The 24,856-nt window shown below is 45.2% G+C and overlaps 1 protein-coding gene across 3 annotated transcripts in view; it reads left to right on the top strand.

The window, feature by feature from the left end:
• The first annotated feature begins 299 nt into the window (after positions 1 to 299).
• Positions 300 to 24,856, top strand: part of LOC147461889 (molybdopterin biosynthesis MoaE family protein) — a 39,176-nt gene continuing 14,619 nt past the window's right edge. The window contains exons 1-2 of one of the 3 annotated variants that reach the window (XR_015187650.1): positions 300 to 1,122; positions 1,917 to 2,018. Coding sequence is in view for 1 of the 3 variants with exons in the window: in XM_086509352.1 (XP_086365478.1) it covers positions 503 to 1,054 (552 nt within the window). In the remaining 2 variants the exon portion in view is untranslated. Of the gene's footprint in view, positions 1,215 to 1,916; positions 2,019 to 24,856 lie in introns of those variants that run through there. The other 2 variants (XR_015187649.1, XM_086509352.1) reach the window with 2 other exon arrangements.

The raw sequence follows: 24,856 nt of genomic DNA, 5'->3' as shown, positions 1-24,856 counted from the left end.
GGCCTTTTAAAGATAAATTGCTCCACATACTCCTTGCCTGGCTGGACGACTGCCATGATATTGCCACGCACGACACTTCTAAAGCTAACTACACCACACACCCTTCCATTAACACCTTAGTTTTTCCACCCTTTCTGTAATGAACACTTTTTTTTTTCAGCTGGTACCCCTACTACTAGTTCCACACATGCACTGGCAGCCTCTCAAGTTTATTCTTACTTCCACAGATTCTGTGTAAGATTCACTCCCTTCTTTTTTTAAATAGTGATGTGTGAGATTCCTCACCTATTCCAGGTAAAACTTACGAGCGCATCAAGTCGCCCCCCTTGCCAGTCAAAAGTCTGCCTCCGACCTGAGCGTTCCCTGCTCGCGTGCCCGGCGCCCTACCTCTGCACGTCGCCTCGCCCGAACCTGCCTGCTGCGTCGCCCCATGATTCCATTTTTAAAAATATCTTCCAGCCGGTACACGTTTCCGTTGCACATGTGAGCGAGGGGTCAGAGCATGGAAACGGAAGAGGAGGGCAGGGATGTGGTGGAAATATGCAGCAAGCCACTGGATTTGACCAAGCTCGTGAATGCAGTCAGAGATGCACGCGCAGGCGCCATTGCGACCTTTGCTGGCACCACCAGAAATTCTTTTCAGGGTCGGGACGTGGTGCGGCTTGAGTACGAGGCCTATGAAGCCATGGCCATTCGCCAAATGCATTCCATCTGCTTGGCAGCACGTGCTCGCTGGCCTCTCATTGCTGTCTCATGTGCCCACCGAGTTGGAGTTGTGCCCATTGGTCAGGAGAGTGTCTTTGTTGCTGCCTCTTCTGTTCACAGAGCTGATGCTATCCATGCTTGTCACTTCATCATCAATGAAATCAAGTCCTCTGTCCCCATTTGGAAGAAAGAAATCTATGCAGATGGCCAGGTCTGGAAGGAAAATGCTGAATTCTTCGCTGGGAAGTGCTTATGGCCCGGAGGTGGCAACGCCATTGATGAAAGGCAGCAATCGTGCCAGGGTACAAATGATGAAGCAAAGGACCCCACTCGTCTTACAAAAAATTAGAACACAAGCAAGACGGATGAACAGGATCTTGCTGCCACAATGGAGAGGACTCATCTCCTAGAGTTTTGGTATTAAGCTTTGTTCTTCTCATGTAAACATATTTGTTTATACAAACAAGGGATTATGTTCATGAGCAATTTATATTCTTATTCTTGTGAAAGGATGTTGGGATGAAAGTGTCAATTTGTTAGGAGTTAGAATTTGAGTGCTAGATCTGATCTCTGCATGCTTTTGAGAGGATTTATTGTTGATTCAAAGTAGCAATTTGAGTTTTGAGAACAAATCTGGCCTTTGGACTGATTTTCTATAATCACCAACCATTGAAAATCACAATTTTCTGGGATTTGTACTGCCTTAAACAACGAGTGTGAGGTTTTACCAGCAAAGTAGATTGTGACTAATGCAAGCTTGGTCCTGCACAAGGAAGAAAAGCGAATTACGATCTCAAATGGGAGGGATTGTGGTCAAGGAGTTTGGAGAAGATATAAACAGAGGACCTTATGAAGAGAAGAAGACCAAGGACTGTGATCGTGGCAAAGGGAGAGATAAAAAAGAGAAGTAGAAGTAGAGAAGATAGAAACAAGGATAGGAAAAAACAGGAGGCAGCAGCTGAGAGTAAGAGAGCTGCAAGAAGCATCATAACATGATAGTGATCATGAGCTCACTAATGACTTGAAGGTAAAATTCGCTAATGAAAAAGAAAAAGCATGATGAGCCATCATGAGAGCCGGCATCTTTTCTCTTCTTCATCTCTTTTTACGCTTTGTTTCTCCCTAGCTCCTAAGACTCTTGAAAATGCTGAATTTTTTGCTGAGAAGTGCTTATGGCCCAGAGGGCTGATGAAAGGCAACAATTGTGTCAGGGTACAATTGATGAAGCAAAGGACCCCACTCGCCTTACAAAAAATTATGGATGAACAGGATCTTGCTACCAGAATGGAGAGGACTCATCTCCTAGAGTTTTGGTATTAAGCTTTGTTCTTCTCATGTAAACATATTTGCTTATACAAACAAGGGATTATTTTCATGAGCAATTTTGCAAAATTAAACATAATTCAGAAACAAGTTGAGTAGACTCTGACTCTAAGTACCGATGCACTGGATGACACAAATCCAACACTTGCACAAAGATGACAGTTTCTGAACATTCAAATCAAACCACATAAAGTCCATCGAGATATTGGACCATGAGCTATCGGCAACGTGTTTAGCAATTGCATCTAGATCTATCCCAGTTCTCACTGATGTCCGGATTGACTAATTCTTATTGCATTCATGTCCATGTCATATGGAATCTCAAGATTGAAATGTTTTAGTCATTTCATCTTTCAAACACGCACTCAGACACGACTCACATAAAAGAGCACAAGTAAATCAGATTCATTTTGGGAATTCCCACGTTGAAGTACTTCTCTCATAAAGGTATCAAGCAGAATACTGTCAGCCCATCTGTGTGCCTAAAATTCTAAGGAAGATCAGTGAATTTATTTCATATGGGTAACCTGAAACCTTTCAAGGGTGAGGTGTCAGTCGACAGGGAGCCTGAGGAGCAACCTGAAGTGGAAGAGAGCGAGGAGATACTCGTTCCGGAACAGATACTGGCTCACAAGGAAAGGAAAGGTTGTCACGTGACACATCCAACCCTATGTGTCCGTGGACAAGCTACAACATGACCAGGGTTCAGTTCAATCAAGTCAGTCTAGAATAGGAAGTGATCTGGCACTTTTGTGAGTCTGTTCGCAGACCGTGCATGTCCAGAGACTTAGAGTAGATGCATATCCTCTGGTTGCACACAGCATGATCATCAGATTTCCATCAGATTCCATCAGGATCATTTTCTAGTGCATTAAATCTATTTTTCCTATTTTTGACATTTTTCACTTATTTATTAGGTGACTTTTGTTGGGAAACTGGTTAGGGCAAATTGCCTAAGTTAATATATAAGGAAACCCTAGCACTAGCATTTCTGGGAGAAGCAGGAAGGAGAGCACAAGCACCCAGTGCAGCAGGCCCTCTGGAGAACCTTCTCAAACAAGAACCAAGACCAAAGAACCTCAACGTTTTTTAGCCTTGCTGCCGCAGTGAATTTAGCCCCATAGATCAGCGATTTCAACCATCTTCTGCAGCATTAAAGGCCAGCACTTCAGCGTTTTTAACCAGCATGACCAGCGTTTTTGAACCAGCATGTCTAGCGTTTTTGGAGCAACAGAGATAGCGTTTTTGGACCAGCAGAGATAACGTTTTTGTAGACAACAAGACAACGTTTTCAGCAAGGCATCAAGTTCATGGGATAGTCCAACTTGGTGCGGTAGGAACCGACTCATAGCATTCAGTTTTCAACCTTAGCATCATCGACCTCGACATAGCATCACTTAGATTTGCATCAACATCTTGTACTAGATTTGTGCAATCTATAGCATAGACCTCTCTCGCCATCGAGAGAGGGGCCCTTGGAGGAGGGTTTGACAACTTGCCTGATGTCGTATTCTTCTCTTTCTATCTCTCAGTCTCAGCACCTTCATTCACAATGTTTATCCACTTTGTTTGTGATCACTTGCACTTTCTCACTGAAAGGACGGAAGGCTCTCCCTTCCCTCAGTAAAAGGAACCTTGAGCACAGTTCGGAGCACTTATCTTGAGCAAAGTTCAACATTCACTTCTGCTGCACCTTACAACGGTGGTTCTTAGTGAAATTCAAGAACTATCTGGCAGTGGATGTGAAGTGGATGGATGAGGAGGACCTAGCAGATACTCCACGGATATTGGAACTTTACCTTCAGGCTTTTGGTCTAACGTCGACTATTTCCGAGAGATCCTGTGGATCAACGGGGTTGAATCTGGTGCAGACGGGACTGCACAAGAGGGAATCACTTTGCTCCTTTGTCATAAGAGACTCACATGAAAAGCATCGTGAATCTTCCAAGTATCAGGCAACTTTAGTATGAAGTATACATCATTTATCTTCTCTTGAATCTGGAAAGGGCCATAGTATCGCATTCTTAGCTTTGGAAAAAGTGGCTCCTTTCCGTTTCGTTTCCTTAGTGATGCCTTCTGAAACCGTAAGAGCACCCAATCATCTTCCTTCAGCTGCAAGTCGCGTTGATTCTTGTCGGCTGCCTTCTTATGCCGTGCTTGAGATTCTCAAGAACCTCGTGCACCTTGGCAAAAGTAGTATCCACGCACCGATCTGCTCAAAAATCTTATCTTGGGTCTGGGAAATTCTTTGATCTACCAGTTGATTCCCTTTTCGTTTCTTCCTTGTGCCCTGTGATCTATGGGTAGCTTCGCTAGCTTCCCCTGTCCATTGGCATGTCAGTCTCAATCATCGAAACTTTGAGATGCAGTATCATATGATCCCTTTTCTTCTCCGGAATCCTCTGACGAACTTGCATCTGGTTCCCTTAGTTCGTCGGAACCTTCGGATGTGCTGCCATCTAATCTCCAGAATCCTGTGATGAGTTGTCATCCGATTCTCCTGATTTATTCTCTTCAATCTAGAGGACTCTTGCCTTGTTGAGGTGGATACTATCTTGTCCGTAAGATAAGTCAATGAGCCGGCATGCATTCCAAATCGTTGCTTAGCATGTGCCATAAGTCTCTGAATGGAGTCAGACTTCTTGTTCTGACAATAGTCTCAAATCTCTGTTGGCAAACCGTAACAAAACTGCTCAATCTGGTCTCTCTGGTAAATAAGTATCCCAAAACCTTTGGCAGTAGTCATCCAATGTATCTTTCTTAGTTATTCTCAATTACCTCAAATGGTGCCTTCCGCGTTGAAGAATAAACTGTGTTGCCCTTGAGTCTTCTGATCCGGAATATAAGACTTCAACAAATCCAAAGCCACTAAATTGGCTATTTGGGAGTTGTCACTACTCCAAAATCATCATCATCTCATTCTTAATCGTGTTATCTGTTCACAAATAGCAAGATATTCCATAGAACATTAGTTTCATACTTAAATCAAAATCATCTTCAAAAAGTCATGTTTCATTCATAAATTCACAAAGCAAAATATTGCTAGTTCATCCATAATTTTCTATCTAATATCTGTTCTGGAATGAGTATCTCCTCGCCCCGTTCTATTTGTTAGTCATTCTCATTCTTGTGCCTTTTTGGGGCACCGTGCAGAGATATGTCCTTGTTCTCCACATTTATAACACTTTTCCGCTTTGAAATATTCGTCTCTGTGTTCTCTTGTCAGTCGAGATGATGTATCTCTCTGTGGTTTGCTTCTGTTACGACTTGTTGAAGGTTCATATGGTGGGTAAGTCAAGCTACCCGAATGCATAGCGAATCCCCGCTTAGCATGTGCCATCAATTGTTGTATGGACTCTGACTTCTTCTCAACACAGTAGTCTCGAATTTCTTTGGGAAGTCCACAACAAAACCGCTCAATTTTCTCCTTAAAACTGATCTTCTTAAAGGATGAAGCAGGTAGAAAAGTATCCCAAAATCTCTCGCAGTAAGTATCCAAAGGTTTTGCCTTGACCATCTGAATATGATTCCAGTCAGTAATCACGTCTCGTTCGTATTCTTGAGTGAGCCATGAAGAAATAAAGAGTTTCTTAAACTTCAACCACTTTGTTGGTGCTTCTTTTCTTAACAAAAGAGTAGACCACCATGTCCGTGCATTGCCTTTAAAAAAGGATGCTGCCCGTCTAATCTTGGAGTGCTCTGTATAGCGGCCTCCTGAAAATCCTATGTCAAACTATTGGATAAAGGCTAAAGCCTTGGGAGCATCTCGAAACCCTGAAAAGTACTCAAACTTTACTACTTGTCCTCTCTCTTTGCATTTCTTGGCCTTTCTGTGTCACAAATTAATGACGTGGCAGTTCTGCCCAGACACACACACATGTAAACTAGACAGCTGCTGACATGGCAGACTGTACGGACGTCCCTGATTTTGCGATGACGGTGCTACCTGCACGGATTTTCGAGGTTTGCGTTGACAGCGTTGACGTGGCAGCCTGTACGGATTTTCGTAAATTGCGTTGAGTGCTTTTACTGGCAGATTTGGGAAGAGTTGCTTTTGGGACTCAATTGCTGTTCAGTTTCATGCTTTTGGGGCTCCGCTTTTAGCATCCCTTGTAACGTGTATAAGTGACCCAAGGGGGCTCACTTCTCAGAGCATCTGAACGCAGAGTCTGAAGCAAGCACCTGCGGGCTCATTTGTACTTTGCTCGAAGATTAATATAAAAATAAATACCGAAAGGGGCGCCAGTCTTTGGGGCCAATATCTCTTGGCATGGAACTACGCCAGACCGTGTCGAGTCTCTTGTGATCTATGAATAAATTTGAAGTGAATCTCTGCTATGTCGCGGTAGAATCTTGACTTGGGGTGTCCAAGTTTGTTACAGTGGTATCAGAGCATCAGGCGTGTGCTTTTCTCAAAGTATACCGGTCCTATCAAAGAGCAGACAGTGCACTTGGACACAATTTTGGAGTCTATTGGAATCTTATTTGAAGTATCTTAGTGCTCCGACCCCGGACTTATTAGCCACTCCCACCCTTACTTCATCGCACATCGGGCGCGTTCCCGTCTTCATCGCTCTGTCTTACAGGGCGTAAAGCCATAAAGAATGCCAGATTACACATGGGTTCTCGTGGAGAATCTGACAGAGATAACACCTTCCAGTTGAAATCAGGTGCGGGAACTGAAGAAAAGAATGAAGATTTGGGCAAATTTTTGGTGGAGAAGTTTGCCAGAGCAGAATACATGTGTCCAGAGCAGGTTGACGTGGGTGTGAAAAGGTTGATCAAGTACTCCAGAGACCCGAGATTTGCGAAACACATGAAGAATTACCCGATTGATGAGATTCACTCGAGATGGAGTGACGCCATTGAGGCTCCTCTCAGGACGGGGTGGAAAGTTGAAAGGACAGACGAGTGCAAAAAAGCGGAAGCTTTACTCGTAGGAAGAGCTGGAACATAACTGTTGACCAGAAGATGAACGAGATACTGGAAAGGACATTGAAAGTGGATGTACTGACAATCTGGTTGTTTGTGAAAGATAACCGGAAATAGGAGCGAGGAACTTGCTTCTGTATGGTTTGGGAAGCATGGAGCTGGACATCCACTCTTTTGCAACAAGGTGAGCCATCTCCTTGCTTGCTTTGCAGGTAAAATCAATCAAGGATGAGATGGTGAGATCGAGAGCGAGACAACTAAGAAATTAATCGGATCCTTTCGATTCGAGATAAGAATGATGAATTTGAATGAATGAATGATGACGCATGTTGAATGATTGTAGTGCATCAAGACTCCTATATGAATGAGATGACCGGATACTGTGGTGATTGCATCAAGAGTTCCTGTGGGATGAGATGGCTACACAGTCCTGTGATGTCATGTGATGCCTTGTGATGTCATGTGCAGTGATGTGACTGTCGTCTTTGTACAAGTACTAAAGGTGTCGTGTCTAGTGCGTCGGTACTTAAGAGTCAGTGTCTACTGAATTGGTTTATGGCCTTTGTGTGTTTTGTAGGCGTAATCAAGAGCGACTACAATTCTTTCAAGAGGGGGGTATGCCACAAATTGATGACGTGGCAGTTTTGCCCACACACACACACACACACATGCAACTGTACAGACGCTGACGTGGCAGGCTGTACGAATGCCTTTGATTTTGCGCTAACAGTGCTGACGTGGCAGCCTTTACGGATTTCCGAGATTTGCGTTAACAGTGCTGACGTGGTAGCCTGTACGGATTTTCGTAAATTGTGCTGAATGTTTTTATTGGCAGATTTTGGAACGATTGCTTTTGGGACTCAATTGCTTTTGAGATTCATGCTTTTGGGGCTCCGCTTTTAGCATCCCTTGTAATGTTTATAAGTGACCCAAGGGGGCTCATTTCTCAGAGCATCTGGATGCAGAGTCTGAGAGCGAGCACCCGCGGGCTCAGTTGTACTTTGCTCGAAGATTAATTTATCTCCAGTAAACATCCGTGGAATAGGAGGTTGCTTGAGGGCTGACTTTATTGGTGTATTAATAAAGTAAGGGTGAATCTGGGCTTATCCTGGATTCATCTAGGGGTATCAATGGCTTGCTGCCAATGCGTATGCACCTCGTCAATCGGGTGCCGGGTCAAAATTTGCGAACTTGTGGATCCTTTGCGAACTTGAGCATCTGCATTGCGCACTCATCAACCTGCTATTGATGTTGCATCTCCATTAGCTGATATTGCGTAGGCCGAGGTGGTTCGTCTAATTCTTGCGGGATTCGTCGTTTGAATCCATGTGTGTCGCAGTAAGAGGATCAGATTTCTTGATAGAAGAGAAATCGGGTGGGCTCTGATACCACTGTTAGAGGCTTGGGCACCCAAACAGAGAATCTGACACGGCACGACACACGAGTAAATCTTTAATATACTTCACAATTTTAAAAACTTGACTCAACATGGCTCGGCGTAGTTCCGTGCCCAGAGGTATTGGCCCTAAAACCTGGCGCCCCTTTCGGTATTTCTTTATTATATTAATGCTTGAGCAAAGTACAACTCCAGAAGGGCTCCTTTGCTCTCAGACTCTGCGTCTAGATGCTCTGAAGAGTGAGGCCCCTAAGGGTCATTTTATTCTTACAAGGGATTCCAGAAGCAGAGCCCAAAAGCAATCTAACTCAAAAGCCTTTGGTCCAAATGCAACTGGCTCCAAAATTTGCCAGTAAAAGCTTTTTAGTGCAAAAAACAGAATTCCGTACAATCTGCCATGTCAGTAGCTATCAGCACTAATCGCGGAATTCCGTACAGCCACTTTAGCAGCTTGTCAGCGTGCTTTACGGGCTTCTGTACCACCACCTGTCAGCAGTCAACGTGAAATCCGGGCCCATCTCGACTGCTCTGTTGCATCTTGTGTCTAGACAGACACTACCACATCATCATTTTAGACACTACCACATCATCATGTGGTAGTGTCTAGACAGACACTACCACATCATCATTTTCTGACACCGTACATTTGCCACGTCATCAGCACAATGTAAAACGTGGAAGTTCGTACATGTTTCCACGTGGCATTGTCAATGCAATATGCGGAATTCCGTACAGATTTGCCACGTCCTCATCCGCTTGCACATATTTGTGTGTGTGTGTGTGTGTGTCTTGCTTTGTTTTAATGTCTATAGGTCACTAGGTGTAATGGACTTGGACAGTCCAAGTTGACATCTCTCATCACACAGAGATCATTTGATGTATTGAAAGGGTCTTCTGCTCATGGTAGTCATGGGGGGTTGATCGCTCCCTCTTCACCATCTCTCTCTCTCTCTCTCTCTCTCTCTCTCTCTCTGTCCCGCTTCCACACACGCGCACTGACATGGTATCAGCAGCTTCAGGCTCTGTGTGTCCTGAGGCACAACATAGCATCAGATTCTTCTCCCAAGGGCTGGACTAGCCAGCGTTTTTGCAACTGGAGCCAGATCTGCGAGCGTTTTTACATCAGCTAGGCAAGCACAAAAACGGGAGCCATTTTTGTTGTGGAGGACCTCACCTCAACCCGTGTTTTTTGCAAGAAACATCAGATCTGCTGATTTCCCTGCTAGCGCTACCTTTTGGACATCTTTGTCGCGGAAAACGGTGAACCCCTCCAGATCCATTTGCGTTTTTGACCTTCATCTACGGTTTTGGGTTTTCAGCCCATTTTCAGCGGTTTTATTAGTCATTTTGTGTTGTTGACACCTTCCACAAGTTGCTTGCACTTTCCTTTTAAGGGTGAATCTGGGCTTATCCTGGATTCATCTAGGTATATTTTTTAGTCGTATAGCGGACATGCAAACTTCACATTGTGAAGTTTGCATCCGAGTTACGACCGGTTGATATTGTGCTAATTCTTTCTATCTTTTGTCGTGCGTATGCCCTATCAACTGACTAATTTTTGCATAGTTACATGGGACGGCGGGTCGGGAACGAGGACGGGGACGGGGATGGGGATGGGACGGCAAAAGTCAGGAAACGAGGTCGGAACGGCAAAAAAATAAATTTACCCTAAATAGACCAAAGAACATGAGTCATATAGACGCAAATGTGCTAATAAAACATCGAGAAATGAGGACCCAAAGGGTGGCTTTTATAGCCATTGGGGTGCTTCAAAGTTCAAACATATGGCTATTGGAGAGGAACTAGCCACTTGAAATGATCAGTTTTTCAAATTCTAAAAAAAGTCCCCTGCCATCCCTTGTCGTCCCCTGCCGTCCCCGGGACGTTTTGCCTGCGTTCCCACTTAGCAGCCCATTTGCCGTCCGTCCCCACCCGTCCCCGTCGTGCAAGCCCCCGTCCCTAGGGTCCGTGCCCTCTGTCCCCTGTAACTATGCATTTTGGTGCTAATTTTTCCGATTTAATGCTTCTTTTAGTGCTAGGCTTCATTATGGCTGAGTCTGCCCTTGATATCCGGAGTCCTGACAGAAACTCAGTACGTTGAACTTTGTGTTGATGTATGCTCGTGTGTGTGTACGTATGGTGTGTGTTGTGTTTGGGAGCATATGTTAGTACCTAGTTCTACACCCACTATTGGGCACTGACGGCATTAGTGGGTATGTCGTGGCATTTAGTCAATACTATGCATGATGAAGCTGATGGTTATATTGTCTTGTGGGTGACTACCATGGGTCTGTACCTTGCACTTTCCTTTTAAGGGTGAATCTGGGCTTATCCTGGATTCATCTAGGTATACCTAGGGTACCCATCAAGCCTTTGTTTTTTCAGCAAACAGAAGATTTTTGGTGCCAAAAAGTGCAGCAAAAGTCGGCTGCAAATTGACCTGCGTTTTTGCAGCAGGAGGGAAGCGCTCAGCTTTTGGACCCCCTTCCACCTACCGGAAGGCAAGGGAGTTGTGGCATCATAACGAATTTCGCTTTCCTCGTTTGAAGAACTTGCAGAAATTGAAATATCTTTGTTCAAACCTAAGTAGTAGGGCTCCAATATTTCTCTCTTCCCATCTCTTTCGACGGATAAAAATCTCTTGAATTTGAGGAAGCAATCTTAGGAGAAATTGCCATGATTTTCCATCTGTTTCTTTCTTATCCTCTCACCTCCATCAATGACTTATGCTATGGCTAAATATTGAAGAGTCATTGAGTAGGTCCATGAACCGCTTCATTTGTTCTTATTAACATATCATATCTAAAAAAGTTGACGTATTTTATTTTTTATCCTCAAAAGTACGTCTAGTACGCATATTCTACACCGCGTATTAAACGTCCCGTCCCGTATCGTAGTTGCTATGAAAATAGCCTGAACCAATGAGAGATAGAGCTCCCAATGAGACTGTTGATCATGCACATATGACTTTAAAACATCAAAAGCCAACTGATTGTAAATCTCTATTTGACCATCTGAGTGTGGATGAAAAGCTGATGAAAAATTCATCTTAGTGCCAAAATTTTCAAAGAGTGCACACCAAAAATTGGACGTGAACTTAACATCCCTGTGTGAAACAATCGATTTTGGCAAACCACAGAGGGGGTACCAATGCTTTATGAACAACCGTGCCACATCTTGTGTAGTGACTGTGGCCTTACAAGGAATTAACATGCAAAACTTGTTGAAATGATCAACAATTGTCAAATATTGAGTGTTCCTTGAATGCAAACTAGGTGGAAGGTTAGTCACAAAATCCATGGAAATATCTTGAAAAGGTCCATGGGGAATAGGCAGCGGAAGCAAGAGGCCTTGTTGCTTACCCCGAGGAGCTTTTACCTTTTGACATATAGTGCACTGTGTGACATAACGAAACACATCTTTCCGCATTTTAGGCCAATAAAAGAATCTTTCTATTTTTTCCAAAGTGGTGTTCATTCCCTTGTGCCCACCCTTGAGAGAATCATGTGCATCATGCAATATGGTTGGCCTGAGAGAGGGCAATACACATATACGTTGACGAAAATACAACAAACCATCACGAATGAAATAATTGCTTCGCCCTTGGGAAGGAAGAGCCTGCAACCATTGCTTACCATCCGCATATTGGTTCTTCATGCTGTCAAAAGACACACTCTGAATAGAAACTGTGGATCTTGACTCAAGAGCCAAAAAAATCTGTCCTTTTCGACTCAACGCATCTGCTACTACAGGGTTAGCTTTGCCAGGCACATACTCAATCAAACCTCCAAATTGCTCAAAAAATTGTGACCACTGTGCTTGGCGATCACTCCAATGTGCACTAGGCATAGACCGGAGCCACTTGAGGGCTTGGTGATCTGTGCAAACTCTGAACTCTCTACCATAAAGAAAATGCTTCAAATGCTTAAGAGAGTGAATGACAGACAAAAGTTCTTTATCATAGTTCTTTTCTGCACTATTGAGCTTCCGACTAAGGAAAGCTACGGGACGACCATGCTGCTGAAGCACAGCGTTTATGGCGACATTGCTCGCATCCGTCCATACCTCAAAGGGGTCATCCCAAGAGGCAAGGATAAGACACGGTGCTTCTGTCACCGTAACCTTGAGAGCTGCGAAAGCCTCAATGGCTGCTGCGGGCAAGTCTATGGGCTGACGGCGAGTCTTTACCCCTTTCAAAACATTAGTCATAGGTGCGGCAATGCGTGCAAAATTCTCTATGTGCGAACTATATGCTTGACATAAACCAAGAAAAGAACGCATATCATATGCAGTTTGGGCAAATCCCAATTACGTATCTGTTCCACCTTCGCGGGGTCTAGCTTGACGCCTTCTGCAGAAATGATATAACCCAAATAAGTAACTTTAGTGAGAAAAAACTCAGATTTCTTAGCTGCAATGTACAACTGACACTCATCCAAACGGGCTAGTACCCTTTCGACATCCTTTTCATGTTGTTCCCACGATGCAGAAAAAATGAGAATATCATCAAGAAAGATGAACACACATACACCAACCATATCGCTGAAATGGCCTACTATGAGACGATTAAATGTACCCACGGCACCTGTCAATCCAAAAGGCATAACAACATACTCCCAGTGCCCTCGCTTTGTGCGAAAAGCGGTCTTGAAGATGTCGCCTTTGAATACCCGTACCTGATGGTATCCACTCTTGAGATCGACCTCACTGAAAACCTTTGCCTCATTGAGTCTATCAAGGATATACTCAATGCGAGGCATCGGAAACTTGTTCTTGACGGTCATCTTGTTCAATGCCCTGTAGTCAACACACAAACGAGATGAACCATCCTTCTTGCGGACAAACAAAATAGGAGCAGCAAAAGGACTTACACTCGGACGTATGAATCCTCGAACCACCAACTCCGTGAGTTGCCGCTCTAACTCTTCCTCCCGTATCTTGTTCAAACGGTAGGGAGCCTTATTGACAGGCTGTGCCCCCTCCATAAGCTCGATGCGATAGTCCTCCGGCCGCTCGGGTGAGAGACGGGGTGGAAGATCATCCTGCAAAAAGAGATGCTTAAACTTGGTAAACAAAGTTGATTACCTGTCTGGAGCTTGAATGCTCTGGGTAACTGGCGCAGCATAGATGAATTCCGCTTGTGCTCCTCATCGTAATTCACGCTTTACCTGCACATGAGAAATGAGAGGCAAAGAATGCAGACCCTTCTCAGCACGAATGATCATGGGAGAGTCACTCTTGGCATTTAATGTGAGAGTGTTGGCCTCTGAATCAATGAGAGGGTTATGCTCTCGAAACCATCTAATGCCCAAAAGCATATCACATCCTGAAAGAGGAGACACGAGAAATTTCCTACGGAAAGCAGCCTGTTGAACTGTAAACAACATATCAAGGCACTCTTTCGTGATGAGAGAGTCCATACCGGGAGTGAAGCCAAACACCTCGAGAGGAGATTTCTGACTAACCTCTAGGCGGGCTCTCTCAACAAGAGAGGCACTAATCACATCATGCATACTGCTTGGATCAAACAATATGATAAAACGCCGACCCTTTACATGACCATAACACTTTATGAGAGACTCATCAATGTGTGTGTCAGAGACATGAGAAGATTCAACTTGGTTCATTAGAGTGCTTGTGGTTGCTGTGGGTAACTTAGGTTCTTTAGGTGGGGTTGTCTTAGGACAAGCCTTCTTAATGTGACCTTGACGTGACATTGATAACATCTACCTTCCTTAGCATAATCACTTGTTCTTCAGCTGTTATGTATCCTCCTATATTTCCTTGTGCGGCTTTTTCATCCTGGGTTAGCTTAGGTTTTGCAGGTATGTCACAAACTCTTAACGTATCAAAGCTTAAAGAATTGGAGCCAACTTACAGATGTGACCGAGGGGCCTAAACCCTAAGAAGAACAAGTAACAGAAGAAGTCCAACCAACTTATGGGGACCCCGTTCGATGGGGCCCCAAGTGACATAAAGGAAGAAAATAAAGCAGGATCCGGACACATGCCAAAAATTGATGACGTGGCAGATTCTTGAAAATTGCGTTGCCATGCTGACGTGGCAGGCTGTACGGATTTCCGCGTTTTGCACTGCTGATGACGTGGCAGGCTGTACGGATTTACGTGATTTACGTTAGCAGCTTTTGGCTTTGCTTTTTCGGACCAGAAGTTTTTGAGTTTTGAAAGCTTTTCACTGTAATTGATTTTCAGGCCAAGGGCCTTTAAATATGAGGTTAGGGCTCATTCTCTGGCATGCTTCCTGGAGAAGGTGCAGAGTCTGGAGTACCGGCTTGTATTGAGTTGATGCACTATAAAGAAATACCGAAAGGGGCGCCAAGGTTTGGGGCCAATACTCTCTGGGGTGGAATTCCGCCACTCCGTGTCGCGTGTCGTCTCTCTCTTTCGGTTCAGTTGTTGTTGAAGTTCTAAAAGTCTGTTCAGTCTGTTCTTTTCTATTGGCATGTGGTGCCCGTCTTGTGACAGTGGTATCAGAGCATCAGGCATGTGCTTTTTTGAAAGCATACCGGTCCCAGAAAAGAGCAGACAAAGCTATTGGAATTTTTTATTTGAGGTATCTTCGCACTCCAACCCGGACTTATTAGTCACTCCCACCTTACTTCATCGTGCATCGGGGGCGCTTCCGTCTTACCGCTCATGTCTTACAAGGCATAAGCCATTAAGATCACTTGCAAGAGAAGGATCCAGATTTGTTTCAAGTCACTGTTTTTCTCAGAAGCAGTGCCATGCAGATGTTGATGTCTACAGCTACCAAGGAACATACTCCAAGTACTTGGCAAGCTTTCAAGAAAAAAAAAAAAAATTTACCCGAAGTTATATGGTTTCTGACATCTTCCTTCGGAGTGCAACTGCTGAGAGAGTGGGGTATCGTGAAATGCTTGCCATGGGAACCCTAGCAGATTATAACTTGAAATTTCTTGACATCTCTCAGTAGATGTCTCTTCACGAACAGATGACCTTGGAGGTCTAGTGCGATTGCTATCTTGGGACTACCATCGCTGCCAAAGAAACACTGTTTGTCCAAGAGCTGATGGACCATGCTGTGCTCGGCTACGACCTCATGGAAGGAACCTAACCCTAATTTTTGGTGCAGGTTTCAGGATGGAAAGTCAGTCGACTTTTCGAGCTCGATTGATGTCGAGATTGCTTTCTAAGTTTGAATTTTGTTTGAGAACTTGTTTGGTGATCCTGTTTGGAATTTGTTTGAAATGGATGCTATCTGTTTTGAACCTGTTTTGGTGCCGATTTGAATTGTTTGACTCTGGTTTGATACTGGTTTCAATGATTGGTGATTTTACTCCCGGGTGGAGAAGTGAGAAATATGGTTTTGGTATTGTTTGAACCTTGGAACGACGCAGACCGATGCCTGGGGAGCGTTCCGTTGTATGCTAGAAAACCTCCGAACGACGCAGGCCGATGCCTAGGGAGCGTTTGATTGTATGCTTGAACCTCCAAGCGACGCAGAATGCGATTTGGGGAGCGTTTGGTTGTACAGTCCTCTGAGCTCATGGCCCAGACCTTTTTAGGTTATTTGCGGGGGAGTGACGAGGTAGTCGTTGAGTAGCTTCATACCGTAGACCGTTTTGTCTCGAGGGAGTGCTTAGCGGCGCTGTTTGTTGTGTCTTGTAACATGCATATGTAAGCATTTGTGTTGCATTGTGATGTGCCAATTACTGAATATTCCTAATTGGATGAGATTGCTTGGGTATGTAATTTTAGTGCATCAAGACACCCGTGGAAGATCAGTATGGTTTGGGTGTGATGGCTAATTTTACTACGCTGGTATATCAAGAGTTCCGATCTGGACGAAAGGAGAAGCTAACTCCTTGATCAAAAGAGTAGAAAGGAGAAGCTAACTCCTTGATCAAAACAGCCGAAAGGAGAAGTTAACTCCTTCATCAAAAGAGCAAAAAGGAGAAGCTAACTCCTTGATCAAAATAGCCGAAAGGAGAAGCTAACTCCTTGATTAAAAGAGTAGAAAGGAGAAGCTAACTCCTTGATCAAAACAGCCGAAAGGAGAAGCTAACTCGATCAAAAGAGCAGAAAGGAGAAGCTAACACCTTAATAAAAAGAGCAAATTGATTGTCCCTCCGAATGTCCCTCGGAAATTTTTGAGTTGTTTTGCAGATATGTTGTAATCGCGGACGATTACTCTCTTTCAAGAAGAGGAGATGTCACAAACTGCTGACGTGTCAAAGCCTAAAGAAAAGAGCCAATTTACAGATGTGGCCGAGGGGCCTAAACCCTAAGAAGAACAAGTAGCAGAAGAAGTCCTACCAACTTATGGGGACCCCGTTCGATGGGGCCCCAAGTGACATAAAGGAAGAAAATAAAGCAGGATCCGGACACACGCCAAAAACTGATGGCGTGGCAGATTTCCGAAGATTGCGTTGGCATGATGACGTGGCAGGCTGTACGGATTTTCACATTTTGCGTTGGCTGATGACGTGGCAGGTTGTACGGGTTTCCGTGATTTACGCTGGCAGATTTTGGCTTTGCTTTTTTGGACCAGAAGTTTTTGAGTTTTGAAAGCTTTTCACTGTAACTGCTTTTTAGGCCAAGGGCCTTTAAATATGAGGTTAGGGCTCATTCTCTGGCATGCTTCCTGGAGAAGGTGCAGAGTCTGGAATACCGGCTTGTATTGAGTTGATGCAATATAAAGAAATACCGAAAGGGGCGCCAAGGTTTGGGGCCAACACTCTCTGGGGTGGAATTCTACCACTCCGTGTCACGTGTCGTCTCTCTCTTTCGGTTCAGTTGTTATTGAAGTGCTAAAAGTCTGTTCAGTCTGTTCTTTTCTATTGGCATGTGGTGCCCGTCTTGTGACAGGTGCTTTAGTTTTACCCTTAGATTCATTTTGAGAGTTCTTTTCCGAAGGATTAGAGGAAGATGGGCTAGAAGAGTTACCATTCTTACCATTCTTACCGTTCTTACCGTTCTGAGGGTTCGGAGAGGTACTTTGAAAAGTCTTGTTTTCCTTAGGCTTGCCCTTGTTGTGCTTCATCTCTTGGGAGAGAGCAATTGCTACCGCCTTGTTGAGATCCGCGGGGTCGAATCGAAGACTTCTACATCAAACTTGATGTATTCGTCCAACCCAAAAAGGAAAGCTTCTTTGCGCTCATCATTTGATTTGCGTAATTGGGTGCCGAGCTGCAAAACACAGTTAGAAAAAGACATGACTGGCATACCATTCTGCTTGAGATTGCGCCAATCCTCTTTCAACCGCGCTAGGTACTGTGGTGGCATATACTGCGCCTTGAGCTTGACTTGGAAGTCGGCCCAATTGAAGGAAAGGGGCGCGTTTGTGTCTGCTTCCTCTAGGTGCGCGGCTAATTGTGCCTCTTGCCATGCGTGGTACCAATTAATGGCATCACTGGCAAGGTACATGGCTGCCGTCAAAACCTTGCTATTGCCTGTCTTCTTAGTTGTCGCAAAATAAGCATTAATGCAACCAAGAATGAATAACACTAGCATCCATCTTACCATCATACTTACTGAAAGTCAACTTCTCGGTGACTGGGTTGTTGGAGTCAGAATCTCGGCTTGCGCCACTTGATGAACTACCAACATCTTTGACCGGCTCCGACTTCGAGGTGAGAACCTGTCGGACCAACTCTTGCATGCGTAGTTCTTTTGGTGCCTCACGCTCGGCCTCTGAGGGCGCTCGTCTTTCTTCGGCCGCCTCCTTTCTTTGTGCTTTTCTTTCTTTTCGTTCCTCGGCCGCCAAGCGTGCTTCGCGGTCCAAGGTTTCCTGTTTGGTTTGGCGTTCACGCTCCATCGCAACGCGATTCGCTTCTTGTTGTTGTGCCATCACAACGCGATTCGCTTCTTGTTGTTGTGCCATCATGTCCATCATCGACTTGACCAAAGCCTCCATAGGATTTGGTACAATCCGTGGCGTAGATGGGGAAGGGGGAGGGTCAGAAAAACCTCTTGGTGGGGAAAATTCTTCTTCGCCACTGCCATGCTCATCACCTCCATGCGAAGTATCCATTCCGCTTCAGGTAACGACCATACACTGAAGTCTTGGGTTCTTAAGTTCACGAGGAACTTGGGTTCTTGTGGTTCTTGGTGTCTTGGGGTCTCGAGTTCTTGAGGTTCTTGAGGGTCTTGAGGTTCTTGAGGGTTAGTATGTCTCCGGGTTGGCCACCATAGTCTAGGTTGTACCTGGTCCGGCAGCCCGAGTTTGGGGCCGCCCGCCCACTTATGTCCGGGCGCCCACAAATATTTCCATATATCATTTTTTTGTTGGGTTGTGGGGATTTTTATTAGGCCTTGCCCTATGTTAGGTGCAGCGGAATGAATGTTGTATTTTCTCAAGATTAGTGATCTTTATTGCTCAAGGTTCCTTTTAGTTCTTTAGGGAAAGAGAGAGCTTTCCGTCTTGTAGAGTGCTGTGGTCACGAACAAAGTGAGTGGATATTGTGCGTGCAAGTGAATGAGACTGAGAGAAGGAGAGAGAAGAGATACGACACCCGAGAGGTTGTAAAACCCTCCTCCGAAGGCCCCACTCTCGTTGGTGAGAGTGGTCTACTTTGATTGCACAAAGGTGTACAATGCGTATGCAATGGACTGATGCAATGGGACTATGCCGATGACGACGACGGTGATGATGACGACTACTGGATGGCTGAATCTGTGATCTTCTTTAGGCTGAAATTCTTGGACTGTTTTAGGGCTGAAAATGACTGTTTTGGGCTGTGTTCTAATGGCTGAAAATGGGGAACCAATCTGCAACCTTCTTGGGGGGAAACTGCTACTTTGTTAACTGCTGAAAACTGCGTTTCTACGAGGCTGAACTGCAGACTTTCTGGCGTTAGTGGATTGGGCTGAAAACGCTGGAAAGGCTGGGCTGAAATTGGCAAATCTGGTGCAGAGCCTAGCGTTAGTGAAAACGCTGCATAGGCATGGCTGTTGTGAGCAAAACGCTGATGGGCTGAATTGCCTGAGTCCCAAAAACGCCAGCCTACAAGGGTTGATGGCGATAGCTGACTGCTGTGGAGGAAAACGCCAGATGGGGGAAGATGGTCGGCGATGGGTCTTGATGCTGAGGGGGTACTGCTGAGAAGTTGCTTGTTGAGCGGGAAGCTCTTGCTGCCTCTTCTGCCAGAAAGTGTGTTCTGATGGGAATTCCGATGATCATGCTGTGTGCAACCAGAGGATATGCATCTATGCTAAGTGACTAGGCATGCACGGTCTACGAATAGACTCACAAAAGTGCCAGATCACTGCTAATCTAGCTTGATCGGACTGATTGAACCTTGCTGTGGTGTAGCTTGTCCACGGACACATAGGGTTGGGAATCTCAGAGTTACTAGGGAACGGACATTTCGGGCCTTGGAACGCCGGAACGGCGTTCCGGCCGGCTGGGATTTTCTGGAACGCGTCGGAACGGAACGGCGTTCCGGCTGGAAACTGTCAGCGGAACGGGACGATCGGAACGGGCTGGAACGGCCATAAACGGCAGTTTTTGAAATTGAAAAAAATGACTGTTAGGCAGCCAACGGCCATTTTCAGCAGTCAAAAAAGTATATAATGCCCCCCTCCTCCCCCATTCTTCACACACTCATCAAGCCTCAAGGCCCATTCTCCCTTGCTTGAGCCTTGCTCTCAACTCTCAAGCCAAGCTCATTCTCCCTAGCTTGCTCTCAAGTCTCAAGCCATAGTGTGGCGCCGCGGCATGCCTCAAGGCTCAAGCTCTCAACCTCTCTCTCTCTTGGGCTAACCTCTAAGTTCTAACCCTCAAGGCTCAAGCTCTCTTTCAAGCTCTCACGGAATCAAGCGGCAAGCCTCTCTCTCTCTCAAGCCCTCTCTCTCTCTCTCAAAGTTCAAGATCAAGCTCTCTCTTTCACGGATAATCCATCATCCATGGCCTCTTCTTCTCGTTCAACCCCCTCCGTTCATGCGGGCAACACTCAAAAGGCGAAGGAATGGTCGTGGTGGGATGAAGTGACCTCGGAGGGCACCTTGTCGGTGGCGGGAGGTTCTCGTGGATGGGGATGCAAGCTATGCTCTTACACGCGGAAAGGGGGGCATGACAAAGTGAGGGCACACTTTCTTCGAGTGCAGGGACATGAGGTGAGATTTTGTGCCAACGTAACCATTGAGAAGAGGAAGGAGCTCGAGGAAAAGGATCGGCAATTCAACCATAAAGCCAAGCCGGCACGCAAAGGTATTGATCCAAAGACCCTCATTTTCCCTTCTTCCTCTCTACCCGGTGTAGGTGTTGGTGCATCTTCACAAGGTCCAATTCGTCGCCAAAAGACCCTTGCCACCTCTTGGGACCCAAAGAAGAAGGAAGAGGTGGATGCGGCCGTGGCCCGATTCTTTTATCACGACCATATCCCATTTGTCGCAGTGAGGTATGTTCATTGTTTTATGATTTATCAATCTTCTCTCTCATTTCTTCCGTTATCGTCGTTTCCACCTTTTTGATACTAACCTCTTCTATGTTTGATCGAAATAGGTCGGAGTATTGGAAAGTCATGGTGCAACGGATAGGAGAGTATGGCACCGGCTATGTGCCGCCATCTTCAGAGGCTCTCCGAACCACCTTGCTTTATCGAGAGAAGGCTATCGTGGAGCAAGCAACCCTCAACATTCAGCGTCTTTGGGCAAAACATGGCGTTTCTCTCATTGCCGACGGGTGGAGCGATACAAGGAAGAGATCTATCCATGGTCTCGTCGCATACTCCAGTGGAGAGATGTACTTTGTGCACTCTCATGATGCCACTGAGAGTGGCAAGTCCGCCGATGTCCTCTCTGCAGAGTGGACAGCGGCCATAGAAACCATCGGTGAGCAACATGTGGTGGCCTTTGTCACAGATGGGGAGGCATCAAACAGGGCAGCAGCAACTATCATAGAGGGCCACTATCCGCATGTGACAGTGTGCTTTTGCATGGCACACTACTTGAACAACCTTCTAAAAGACATCGGCAAGCTAGACTGGATTGCTCCAGTCATTGTTGATGCAGTGAAGATGGTTACTTTCATCAACAATCACAACTTGGTTCGGAGTGAGTACCTCAAGAGGTCGGGCGGCAAAGTGCTTCTAAAGTATTCAGATACCCGCTTTCCATTCAACTTTCTTCTTGTGCGCAGGCTGTCTGAATGTCAAAATGCGGTCCGACAGGTCTTCATCAGTGATGAGTTCACCACCCCCCCCTATGCAAAGACAGTTGCAAGGATTTTGTGCGAGGATAAGTTAGAGGATCTTGAGTTCTGGAAGGAGCTCAAGAGCCTAGACGCACAGGTAAAACCGGTGGTTCATTTGCTTCGAGTTCTGGATGGCATGGATCCTTGCATTGGCAAGATTTATGAGGCAATGGACCGCATGATTGAGCAGCTTGCACAGCTTGAGCCGAACGCAGAGCGATATGAGGAGATCCATGCGCTTTGCAGCTCGAGGTGGAATTCATATGCCTCTCCTTTACACGGGGCAGCGTACATGGTGGATCCAGAGTTCCAAGGTGCAGGGCAAGAGACAAATAGGGAAGTCATGAACCAATTTACAGAGATCTTAAACAAGATGGTTCTAGACAGAGATGGGCGACGCATTGTCAGAGATCAGTTGAGACAGTACAAAGAGATGTGGGGGTCATTTGGCAGTCCAGATGCTCAGATTGATCGCAGGAAAATAGGTTCAGTGCTTTGGTGGGAGGACTATGGCTATGATGGCCCTGAGCTTCAGAGATTGGCGATCCGTATTCTCAGCCAGTCAGTTAGTACCTCATGCTTGGAGCAATTGTGGAGTACCTTTAGCCACATTGCTTCCAAGAAGAGGAATCGGCTTGGAGTGGAGAAGGCTAATGATCTTGTCTTCGTTAGCGCAAATTTGAAAATGCTTGCAAGAGTATTGTGGTCACTGAAGTCTGGTTTGAACTTTGCCCCCCTTTGGTTTTTTTGTAGCACCTTGGCCGCTGGCGGCCCTTGAGGCTTGTTACTATGTTAGCCATAATTAATTCCAAAGTGTTATCTCTGACTACTACTCTTGCAATTATTTGAGAGCATTGTGTATGTACTATGGGCATTGTGTTTGCTCATTGTTGTTCATTTGGCTATGTACTCTGGGCGCCGCACATCCCAATCAAGTCATAATAAGGTTAAATGGTCTTCGAATTGTGTTTTTTGTGGGTATTAGAGTCAAAGGACTCTAATACTACTTGTATTCAAACACATAACGCTAAAAAAAATAATATTTGGGTGTTTTTTTAGCCTCCCGTTCCACGCCGTTCCCGTTTCGGGCCCATTCCCGTTCCCCCGTTCCGCAGGGAGACGCCGTTTCCGTTCCGCGTTTCGGGTAACTCTGGTTGGGATGTGTCACGTGACATCCCCTCCTTTTCAAAGTGAGGTACTGGTACCGAACTGTATGGCGTCGAGGGAGATCGCCAACAGCATCCGGAATCCTGGAAGGGACTCTTCGCCGGCCCACTCTGCTGTGTGGGTCGAGCGGTACTTGAACTTCATAAAGGTCTGCAACGCTTGCTTCTTTGGGCCGCGTCAAAAGCGACACAAAGTCTTTGATAGCTCCTTCCTTGCTTCAACTTCGTCGAGTATCTTGCTTCTTTCGTCTTCAAGAATCTCCATGGCTGAAAATTCCTGAAACCATCTCCAACACAAAACCATGAACATATCCATTCCATGTAAAGTGAAGGAAAAAAATCTTGTCGTCTCTAAAGATTGTGTATGCAATGTAGATGAACATAGAGACGGAGTGACAACTCGTTCATCAAACACATGCAAACAATGAGGTCGAATCTTGTCTGTTTGATCGAAATCAATCAACTGTGGCAAATCCCAATGGAAATGCCCATGCTTGGTGCTTATACAATCATGTGCTCGTTCGGAATCTGTGTCATGCCAAAGAAGAGATATGGAATGCGACTTCCTTACATACAAACTTCTTAACTTTTCATGAACAATCCGCATACACTCGTGCTCATCCATGAAAAGGGATCACATAACGATGCTGACTAAAATACAGGAAACCTTCACGAATGAAACACTCGAACAATGCGTGCGTATCAATCATGCGAACACATAATACGTCCCGTGATGGTTCTTTGGACCAAGGCTCAAGAGCCAAGATCTGTTCGTCTTGAATGATCGAAGCGTCTTGTGGGGGTTCTGTGGACCTCGACTCGAAAGCCAAGATCAGAGCTTCGTGATTGATCGAATCTACAACGAGGTTAGCTTCGCTAGGAAAAGCATCCACTAACTCATCATCCTTGTGAACAATCACATCTTGTTCATGCAATTCAACATGCTTGTCTTTATCATGCAAATCATGGTCAATCAAATCATCATCATGCTTCACACAATCATGCAAATCTTGTGTGTCATGTTGTGGAGAAAGAGAGACTGAGAGAATCTCCTTATCCCGAATCCTTTCAATCTTGTCCTGCATATTAGCAATGAGAGATGGAGAATGAGCAATGTCCTCTCCATGAATGACAATAGGAGAATCACTTTTGGCATTGAGAGTTATAGTGTTAGTCAGAAAATCCATGAGAGCGTCATTATCACGAAACCATCGAATGCCCAAAATCATATCACATCCTGAGAGAGGAGAAACAACAAATCTTCTAGTGAAGGCAGTCTGTTTAATTGCAAATAACACATCAAGGCATTCCTCGGTGATGAGAGCGTCCATACCAGGACGAAAGCCAGAGACCTCGATAGGAGATCTCGGACTAACTTTGAGGCGGACTCTCTCAACAAGAGAGGAACTAATCACATCATGCATACTACCTGGGTCAAACAATATGACAAAACGGTGCCCCGATGTACGACCATAACATTTAATGAGAGAATCATCAATGGGAGGGTCCTGAGAAACTTTGGGCACACCCGTGTTATCATTCATTGCATTGACAGTGGTAGTGGGTGCTGTGGGTTCTTTAGATTCATTCGATTCAAGCTTAGGACATGTTCTTTTTATGTGACCCTTAATGTGACAATGAAAACAACGACCTTCCTTAGAATAAGTGCTTTGTTCTTCCGAAGTGATGTAACCTCCTACAATTCCTTGTGCTACCTTTTCACCTGGAGTAAGCTTAGGTTTAGCAGTTGTGTTAGCCTTACCCTTAGATTCATTTGGAAGAATTCTTTGATGAGATACTGTTGGTAGATTGGTTAGAAGAGTTATCATTCTTACCATTCTTACCGTTCTTACCGTTCTGAGGAGTCTGCGAGGTACTTGTGGAAGTCTTGTTCTCCTTAGGCTTTCCCTTGTTGTGCTTCATCTCCTGTGCGAGAGCAATCGCTACCGCCTTGTTGAGATCGATTGGATCGAATACCTCGACATCGTACTTGTTATACTCGTCCAATCCAAAGAGAAAAGCCTCTTTTCGCTCTTCATCCGACATGCGTAGTTGGGTACCTAGCTGCAAAACATGATCAGAAAAAGACATAATTGTATACAATTTTGCTTGAGAGCGCGCCGATCGTCTTTCAACTGTGCGAGGTACTGAGGGGGCA

The sequence above is a fragment of the Adiantum capillus-veneris genome, chromosome 3 (genome assembly GCF_014529385.1).
Source record: "Adiantum capillus-veneris isolate H3 chromosome 3, ASM1452938v2, whole genome shotgun sequence".
Lineage (NCBI taxonomy): Eukaryota > Viridiplantae > Streptophyta > Polypodiopsida > Polypodiales > Pteridaceae > Adiantum > Adiantum capillus-veneris.
This window is presented reverse-complemented; position numbering and strand designations above follow the sequence as displayed.